At 45.1% G+C, this 10,000-nt stretch overlaps 1 protein-coding gene across 1 annotated transcript in view; it reads left to right on the top strand.

The window, feature by feature from the left end:
• The window catches only part of LOC310770962 (uncharacterized protein), a gene marked incomplete at its 5' end in the record, with an annotated part of 168,622 nt that overhangs the window by 94,410 nt on the left and 64,212 nt on the right, over positions 1–10,000 (top strand). Inside the window, 3 exons of the mRNA XM_083663653.1 lie at positions 509–638; positions 1,873–2,052; positions 4,526–4,702. Coding sequence (XP_083519779.1) covers positions 509–638; positions 1,873–2,052; positions 4,526–4,702 — 487 coding nt within the window. The remainder of the gene's footprint in view (positions 1–508; positions 639–1,872; positions 2,053–4,525; positions 4,703–10,000) is intronic.

Genomic DNA, 10,000 nt, shown 5'->3' with positions numbered 1-10,000 from the left:
AAACTTCCTGACTGGTCATAGCAGGAACATTGCCTGTGCTTTTCCCTTTTTTATGCATGTTTGGAGCTACTATTTCATATGCAGCACTAAAGAGCTTCTAAAAGCATCTGCTTTATGTTTCACATATCTTATATGTAATAATTTTTGTATTTGTTTCTTATAGTGGTGTATTTGGAAAGAAACTTTTCGCTGAAGTTTTTGCCTTAATTGATTGTGTTTCCGGATGCTATCTGTATATATAATTGTCATTTCCGCCTTGTATGTCACAATGCTGAAGAAGGCCTGTGGGCTGAAACGTCCATTGTGCAGGTCTTGATGACGGATTAAAAACCTTGAAACGACATTCATTGAGTGCTGGCATCCCTTGCTTTTTATTTAAAACCTCTACAGCTCTGAGTGGATTATGAAACATGGTTTCAGTCAGGTTTTCTACACAGGAATGTTTTATTTATATCTATCTACATGTTTTATTCTTTATTCAGATTGTGGAGCTGTGACTTGGCCTCAGGTCTGAAGTCCAACCCCTCCTCCCATCTGAGAGAGCTGGACCTGACTGGCAACAAGGAGCTGAAGGGGTCAGCAGTGAAGCACCTGTGTGATCTTCTGGAGAGTCCACACTGCAGCCTGGAGACTCTGAGGTCAGACAGAATTTTTTAATGATGTGCTGACATGAATATTATAAGAATATTGTGGTGAAACTTAATTTGCGGACTTCTATATAAAGTAATTTCATCTGAAATCAGCCTTAGGACTCACATTGTCTTCCTATTGTTTTCACACATTCCTGGTCTCTTCAAATGAATGAAGATGAACTTTGGTGATGATATTCTCCATTGTTTTAAAGACACAGGGCTCCACATGGCTCCAAAATGGCCTCCATCATCTATGGAGGACAAACTTTGATGTCAGAGTTTTGGATTCAATGAAGGAATTTAAAATATGATAATTAATGTGTTAATTACACAGAAAGTTCAGAGCACATAATATTAAACATAATATGTTGCAGTGGAACAAGCTATTAGCCTTTGGTTCTTCTCAATGTCAGTTCTTTGGTCAAATCAGATGAGGTGTGACTATACGAGATAGATATTAGAAGGTTTTCATAGAACACCAACGCTTCTACAGGCAGGAAAACTGACTGGAGGAGCCTTTAATCCTCAACCACATCAATGGTTACTTTTCTCACTGATGGTGGTGGAGGGCGCTGTTCATTTCAGCAGCCACCGTGTGTGTGTGTGTGTGTGTGTGTGTGTGTGTGTGTGTGTGTTTATTTGTTTCTACTGATTTTATTTTATAGTGAGGAAAAGCCTCCACTCACTAACTCACTCTTCAGTCTCTGCTTGTTTATTGAAGCAGCAGCATGTTGTCATTCATATTAATGAGTGCTGGTTTGTCCTTGTTGTCTTTTTGAACCTGGCAGCCTGTTGGCTTCAGCTGCTTTCTACAGTTTTCTACACAGGAATGTTTTATTTATATCTATCTAAAAGTGTATAGATGACTTACAACACATTTGTATGTTAACATAACATTTATTAATCATCTACAAATGTGTATTCATGTTTTGTAAATGGTTAGTTCATCATTACCTAAAGGCTTATAAATGACTTATGACTGAACGTTATTATAAAGTGTTACCAAGGATTTTTTCGAGATGTCTATGGAGAAAATGAATGGGGAACTTACTTCCGGGGCGCAAAACATCACGAAAAGTCACGTGACTGTCGAGCTCTACAGGGTAGAGACCACAGTGACACTCCCCCTGTATAAATAAGGGTAAAAGCTCTGAGTGGATTATGAAACATGGTTTCAACCAGGTTTTCTATACAGGGATGTTTTATTTTTATATATCTACATGTTTTATTCTTTATTCAGATTGAAGTACTGCGACTTGTCAGAGAGCAGCTTTGCTTCTCTGGCCTCAGCTCTGAAGTCCAACCCCTCCTCCCATCTGAGAGAGCTGGACCTGAGTGACAACTACAACCTGGAGGAGTCAGCAGTGAAGCACCTGTGTGATCTTCTGGAGAGTCGACACTGCAGCCTGGAGACTCTGAGGTCAGACAGAATTTTGTAATGATGTGCTGACATGAATATTATAAGAATTTGCGGACTTCTATATAGAGTCATTTCATCTGAAATCAGCCTTAGGACTCACATTGTCTTCCTATTGTTTTCACACATTCCTGGTCTCTTCAAATGAATGAAGATGAACTTTGGTGATGATATTCTCCATTGTTTTGAAGACACAGGGCTCCACATGGCTCCAAAATGGCCTCCATCATCTATGGAGGGCAAACTTTGATGTCAGAGTTTTGGAGGCAATGAAGGAATTTAAAATATGATAATTAATGTGTTAATTACACAGATCGTTCAGAGCACATACTATTACACATAATATGTTGCAGTGGAACAAGCTATTAGCCTTTGGTTCTTCTCAATGTCAGTTCTTTGGTCAAATCAGATGAGGTGTGACTATACGAGATAGATATTAGAAGGTTTTCATAGAACATCAACGCTTCTACAGGCAGGAAAACTGACTGGAGGAGCCTTTCATCCTCAACCACATCAATGGCTTCTTTTCTCACTAATGTGGAGAGCAGCAAGTGGAGAGCAGCAAGGTGGCGCTGTTGCCTCACAGCAAAAGGATGCTAGGTTCATTTCAGCAGCCACCGTGTGTGTGTGTGTGTGTGTGTGTGTGTGTGTGTGTGTGTGTGTGTGTTGTGGTGGACTTAGTGTTTTGGGGGCCTAAGGTGAACACAGGCATGATGGGGTCCTGCACATCCGTTGTTCTCCCCTGGTACCTGAAGCCTCATCCATGCTTTTATTTGTTTGAACATAATTAGATGTTATGGGTCTGTTCCAAACTGCCTGTCTCTATCACTTTCTTTTTTCTATGGTGAATTTGAAAAGTTTACCAGACCAACAAATACATGCAAATGCAAATATAGGTTGAAATTGCTGCATAAATGTTTTTCAGCTTTCATGCTATGTTGTTGTGGGTACATGCTTTAATCCTTTCCAGGCTCTCTCTCTCTCTCTCTCTCTCTCTCTCCCTCCTGCTCTCCTGCTTGATGTTTTCTGGGGAGGTTATCACTGGATCCCACAAGTGTTCTGTATTTACAAAGGGAGGAGGTTGGTCAAGAGCTAATACACCTGTCCAGTAGAACAGCAGCTTTTAGACTCTAGTGGATCCAGAAATGACTTTATGTGAAAGGCTGGGCGGTATGGAGGCAGGTTGCAGAGAGACTCTTAAAACAGGTGGAGGTCTGGGCTTGTCACTTTTCTTTGTGAATCCTAACACACTGTCACTCAATGATGTTGCACCTTTTATAGAGGTCTGCTAAGAGTATGATGACTGATGAAGGTGCTGAGAGCGACACCTCTCAGCTCGGTGGAGTGGCTGCTGGAGGAGCCTCTGGTTTTTGTGGCGAGGCTGGACATCACCACAGCAGCCACGCCAGGACTTTGTGGGACCCTAAAGGCAGCCAAGGTGGTGGTTACCCTGGGGCACCTGGTGGGTCTTGCAGGGAAAGACATCATTGAGGCCGGGGTGGTGGCTGAGCGGCTAGGCGTGAGATCGATGCGAGTGGCTGGACTGATGCTTGGTCGGTACAGGAGTGCCCTGACTGCAGAGGACTGGAAGCTGTTGCAGGAGGGGGACAAATGTCTTGCAAATGTCTTGTTGGGGCAGCAAAGATGGCTGTGTGTCTTAGCAGGAAGAGGAAATAGATGCAGACGTCCAAGTAGGCCTTGTAGTCTTGTTGAAGGCTCTGGTTAGGGTGAGAGTAACCATAGACTTTGAGAACTACAAAAGGATGCAGGACATGGGAGTGTTTCAGAGCAGCTGGTGTCTGGGGGAAGCTGTGTGCAGGCTGGAGGGAGGAGAGCTGCTTTTTAACACACAGCTGGGATGAGGAGGGCTTGACAATGTGTATGAACTCAAACTGTCCTGCCCTCTGCTGGTGAGTAATCACACAGAGGAAAGACAGAGATCTGGGTTGTGCCCTTTGGTTAAAAAAAGAAATAAAATAAAACGTAAATAGAAATGTGTTTGGCACAGGGAATTGACGAGCCTGAAATTCTGACTACAGGGACACAAACATCTTTTTGCAAGTAGGCTACAATGTCCAAATTTAGCTCTGTGTGTTGAGCTGAGCGATGCCACTCTTTCAAGTGGAAGTTTGTTCCACCAGCCACAAATTTACATTCTCATCTTTTTTTATTTGTTTCTGCTGATGTATTTTATAGTGAAGAAAAGCCTCCACTCTCTAACTCACTCTTCAGTCTCTGCTTGTTTATTGAAGCAGCAGCATGTTGTCATTCATATTAATGAGTGCTGCTTTGTCCTTATGTCTTTTTGAACCTGGCAGCCTGTTGACTTCAGCTGCTTTCAGTTGACTTCACCATTTTAGAAACATGTACATTTAAAACCTCCACAGCTCTGAGTGGATCATGAAACATGGTTTCAACCAGGTTTTCTATACAGGAATGTTTTATTTTATATCTACATGTTTTATTCTTTATTCAGATTGAAGTGGTGCAGCTTGTCAGAGAGCAGCTGTGCTTCTCTGGCCTCAGCTCTGAAGTCCAACCCCTCCTCCCATCTGAGACAGCTGGACCTGAGTTACAACACACTGGAGGAGTCAGCAGTGAAGCACCTGTGTGATCTTCTGGAGAGTCCACACTGCAGCCTGGAGACTCTGAGGTCAGATAGGGTTCATTTCACATGTGTGTGTGTGTGTGTGTGTGTGCGTGCGTGCGTGCATGCTTCCATGTGTGTGTGTGTGTGCGTGCGTGCTTCTGTGTGTGTGTGTGTGTGTGTGTGTGTGTGTGTGTCAAGTCAAGTCAAGTCAAGTTTATTTATATAGCCCTAATTCACAAGCATGTCTCAGAGGGCTTCACAGAAAGTATGTCTAGCTGATTCTAGCTAACACACAATAACAAGAATATACAGAATAAAGATAACATTTGAACATTTGAAGAAAACAGGAGAGTGGAGGAGGGAGGGAGAGGGAGGAGGGAGGAGAGGGGGGAGGTGGGGAGAAAATAGGAAATGTGGGGAGGTGGGAGGGCGCAGGGGAAGGAGAGCAGTGGGAATGTGAGAGAGGGGAGAGGACAGAGAGGAGGAGAGAACAGAGAAGGAGAGGTGGAAGGGTACAGGGGAGGTAGAGTAGAGGTAGGGTCTAGGGTGGAGGGAGGGAGGGAGGAGAGGGGGAGGTGGGGAGAAAATAGGAAATGTGGAGGAGGAGAGAACAGGGGAGGAGAGATGAGGGTGCAGGGGAGGGAGAGCCAGGGTAGGGATAGGGTCTAGGGTTGAGGGAGGGGAGGGAGTAGGATACGGGCCCGGATTAGGGCGAGGGTGGGGAGAAATGGGAAATGTGGAGGAGGAGAGAACAGAGAAGGAGAGGGTGCAGGGGAGGGAGAGCAGGGGGAATGTGAGAGGGAGGAGAGGGCAGAGAGGAGGAGAGAACAGAGAAGGAGAGGTGGGAGGGCGCAGGGGAAGGAGAGCAGTGGGAATGTGAGGGTACAGGGGAGGTAGAGTAGAGGTAGGGTCTAGGGTGGAGGGAGGGAGTAGGATACGGGCCCGGATTAGGGCGAGGGTGGGGAGAAAATGGGAAATGTGGAGGAGGAAAGAACAGAGAAGGAGAGGTGGGAGGGTGCAGGGGAAGGAGAGCAGGGGGAATGTGAGAGAGGGGGGAGGACAGAGAGTAGAGGTGCAGGGGAAGGAGAGCAGGGGAAGAAGAGCAGGGGGAATGTGAGAGAGGGGGGAGGACAGAGAGTAGAGGTAGGGTCTAGGGTGGAGGGAGGGAGTAGGATACGGGCCCGGATTAGGGCGAGGGTGGGGGGAAAATGGGAAATGTGGAGGAGGAGAGGACAGAGAAGGAGAGGTGGGAGGGTGCAGGGGAAGGAGAGCAGGGGGAATGTGAGAGAGGGGGGAGGACAGAGAGGCAGAGAAGGAGGGGTGGGAGGGTGCAGGGGAAGGAGAGCAGGGGGAATGTGAGAGAAGGGAGAGCAGGAAGTGGCAGGGATTCAGGAAAATAGGGGAGAAGAGGAGGAAGAGGAAGGAGCAGAGGGGGGGAGAATGAGGAGAGAGCAGGAGAAGGGAGGGGGGGGCGGTGGGATGTGGGGGAGGAAAGAGCATGGAAAGAGAGGAGAACAAGAAGGGGGAAGAAGGGAAGAAGCGGGGAAAGGGGGAAAGAGAGGGGGGGGGAGAAGATCAGACAACTGACTACTCTAAGCATTAACCAGAGCTAACTGGGACATAGTATCTAGCTAATCTACAGCCTGATCTGGCCTATCCTACCCTGCTCTAGTCTGATTTTAGCCTGAACACTAACAGGTCAGCCTTAGGCTGTAGCTAATCTATCGCCTACCTAAGCTGTTCTAAACCAACCGGCAGCCCTCGACCAGTGATGAAGAGCACCGATGCCCCCCGACCCGGCCCCCACCCACATATGGCGTGGGAGGGAAGGCCAGGCCGGGACACAGCGGCACCCCCTCACCCCCAGTGAACGCAAGAAAACCTTTCCACCATATGGATCGCCGCATGGATTGCCCCAGTGACTTGGCTGAGGAGGAACCTTGTGAGGTCGTTGTGCTAGGGGCCAATTGCTGCGGCCCAGGCGGACCCAGCCCCCACGCGACCCGCCCCCCCAGCCCCCAGCCACCAGCATAGTGACTGAGAGCGTGAGAGCAGGCCACGCGGGGGACGGGCCCACCCACCAGGCCACAGCAGCGGACCCCCATCTGGGGACTCCCCTCCGAGACAGGCCGAGAGATGCCGGGCTAAACCATGCACAGAGTTTCCGATAATGAAACTCTGTGAATGGTTTAATATGGAAATAAAATGTACAAGAGAACAGAAAATTGAAAATGTAAAAAGAGTCCAACAGAAGGGATATAAAAATGTAATTTTTAAATTATCCTAAGATCAGGGAAGGGAGTTGAAAATCTAAAAAGTAGAGTCCAAAAAGAAATAGAAAATGCAGTCTTTAAGTGTTCGTAGGTTTAGAGAATACTAGTTAATTAACTAGGTGACAAAAAGGGTAACAAGATTGGGAGTTCCATGAGGATGATCTGAGGAATCCATGAGTCCGCGTTGGTGACATGGATTAAGAGGAGGGGAGGGGAGGATAGGAGTCGGAGGTGATGATTAAGAGGAGGGGAGGATAGGAGTTGGAGGTGATGATGAGGCGGCGGCCCCCCCCTTCCCTTAGGCAGGCAGGTGACCAGGATGATGAGGATAGGGGTCGGTGGTGGTGAAGAGCCCGGGGTGTCAGACAGTAGAAGGAGTAGCGGCAGGTGGCTAGGGCGATGACGGCCGGACCTAGGGCTGCAGCGGCGGGGGTGTACGTCAGGCCAGTGAAGGACACCTGAGGGGGAGAGAGAGAAGAGAGCGGGGGAATCTGCGCAGAGGTGGAACTAACTCTATAGACAACAATAAAATTAGGTCAAAACAAAATTTATTAGGATTTTTATTTTTATTTTTTTTAGGATGACTAATACTATACTGCTAATTCAGGTCTAAGTACCACCTAACACCACTGTCAATGATTCAGCCCTGTTGATGCGGACCGTAAATCATGACCTACAACAAAATTTATTAGGATTTTTTTATTTATTTTTTTTTTTATTTTTTTTTAGGATGACTAATACTATACTGCTAATTCAGGTCTAAGTACCACCTAACACCACTGTCAATGATTCAGCCCTGTTGATGCGGACCGTAAATCATGACCTACAACAAAATTTATTAGGATTTTATTTATTTATTTTATTTTTTTATTTTTTAGGATGACTAATACTATACTGCTAATTCAGGTCTAAGTACCACCTAACACCACTGTCAATGATTCAGCCCTGTTGATGCGGACCGTTAATCATGACCTACAACAAACAAAACTAAATTAGGTCAAGTCTAAGTTTATACTGATACTGCTGGCTTGTGATTGCCCGCTCAGCAATTCAGGACTACTAGGTTTATTCACCAGCTATTAGATTTTGTATCTAAGCTACTGGGTCGACTGATGCCATATTATTAAATTAGGTCAAGTATAAGTTTATAATGATATTGCTGGCTTGAGACAGCCCGCTCAGCAATTCAGGATTGTATGTACTCAAGAGCTAATAAATATTTCTGGAGAATGACATCATCAAACACAACTATCAAGCACAACCAAATGATTGGGAGAATAAATGGGTTTTGAGTCTAGTTTTGAAGATTTCAATGGAGCCAGCTTCCCTAACTGACAGAGGAAGCTGGTTCCAGAGATGTGGAGCACGGTAAGAAAATGCTCTGCTACCTGCTGATTTTTTCTTAATTTTAGGGACGGTAAGATAATTACCGTCCTGTGAGCGGAGAGTACGCGTGGGAACATAGGGAATGATTAGCTCAGATAAGTACGGAGGTGCGAGCCCATGCAAAGATTTATAGGTTAACAGAAGCACCTTAAAGTCTGATCTGGCCTGAATTGGGAGCCAGTGGAGGGAGATTAAGACCGGAGTTATATGATCAAACTTCTTAGTTCTAGTTAGAATTCTAGCAGCGGCGTTTTGCACGAGTTGTAATTTATTTGTGCTACAGAGTGGAAGGCCAGAGAATAAGACGTTACAGTAGTCGAGTCTAGATGAAACAAAGGCGTGTATTAAGGTTTCGGCATCCGTTGCATTTAGCAAGGGACGGATCTTTGAAATATTGCGGAGATGAAAGAAAGCTATTTTAGTGATATCCTTAATGTGAGCATCGAATGACAGAGTAGGATCAAAGGTAACACCTAGGTTTTTCACCTTTGAGTTTGGAGTAATTACGCAGTTCTCAATGTTCAGACTAAGATCAGTGAGAAATGGAAGTTGGGTTTTTGGGCCAACAACTAGTAGTTCAGTTTTGTTGGCGTTTAGTCGTAAGAAATTATTTGACATCCAGTCTGTAACAGCGATTAAGCAGGATTCAAGATTAGCGAGTTTAGAGCGATCGTCTGGTCTAATTGGTATATAAATTTGGGTATCATCGGCATAACAGTGAAAGTTAATGCCATATCTACGGAAGATTTCGCCAAGAGGCAGTAAGTAAACTCCAAAGAGTAAGGGACCCAGGACTGATCCCTGCGGTACACCAAACTTCACTGAGGAGAAAGTGGACATGATATTTTTATATGAGACACAGTGTGTCCTATCAGACAAATATGACTTTAGCCAGGATAGGGCAGTGCCCCGGATACCTACGTAGTTAGATAAGCGGTCTAGGAGGATCTTATGATCGATTGTATCGAAGGCTGCGCTTAAATCTAATAAAATGAGAAGAGAGGAGAAATTAGAGTCGGACGCAAGGAGAAGGTCATTGGTTACTTTTGTAAGAGCAGTTTCAGTACTATGGAGTGATCTAAAACCAGATTGAAAGGGATCGAGAAGTTTATTATGTGAGAGGTAGTCAGTTAATTGTGTCGAGACTACTTTTTCAAGAACTTTAGAGAGGAAGGGGAGATTTGAGATTGGCCTGAAGTTGTTAAGAACCTCAGAATCAAGGTTTGGCTTTTTAAGTAGGGGTTTGATTACAGCAGATTTGAAGGAGGTAGGGACAATGCCAGAGGAGAGGGAGCTATTGATAATGTTAAGTAAGGGGGGGCCTAGTATTGGAAGGAGTTCCTTAATCAACTTTGCAGGGAGAGGGTCGAATAAACAGGTTGTGGATTTAGATGAAAGTACAATTTTTGAAAGTGCATTTAGAGAGATAGTCTCAAAATTCGAGAGTATAGTACTCTCGTCTAAGGTTCTAAGGACAGGGCTAGGAGAGGGGTTAGCACCCTTTGTGAGTAATAGAGAGTTGCTAATTTCATCTCTAATACAGATAATTTTACGGTTAAAGAAGTCAAGGAAGTCATTAGCTGTAAATGGAGAGTTTGTATTGGGGGAGGGTTTGCGAGTAAGATTTGCGACCGTGTCAAATAGAAATTTAGGATTATTTTTATTAGTGTTAATAAGATCTGATAGGTAGGAGGCTCTTGCA

This window comes from Poromitra crassiceps (assembly GCF_964638095.1).
Source record: "Poromitra crassiceps genome assembly, contig: HAP1_SCAFFOLD_280, whole genome shotgun sequence".
Lineage (NCBI taxonomy): Eukaryota > Metazoa > Chordata > Actinopteri > Beryciformes > Melamphaidae > Poromitra > Poromitra crassiceps.
The sequence above is the reverse complement of the archived record's forward strand: the minus strand, read 5'-3'. Positions and strand labels throughout refer to the sequence as shown.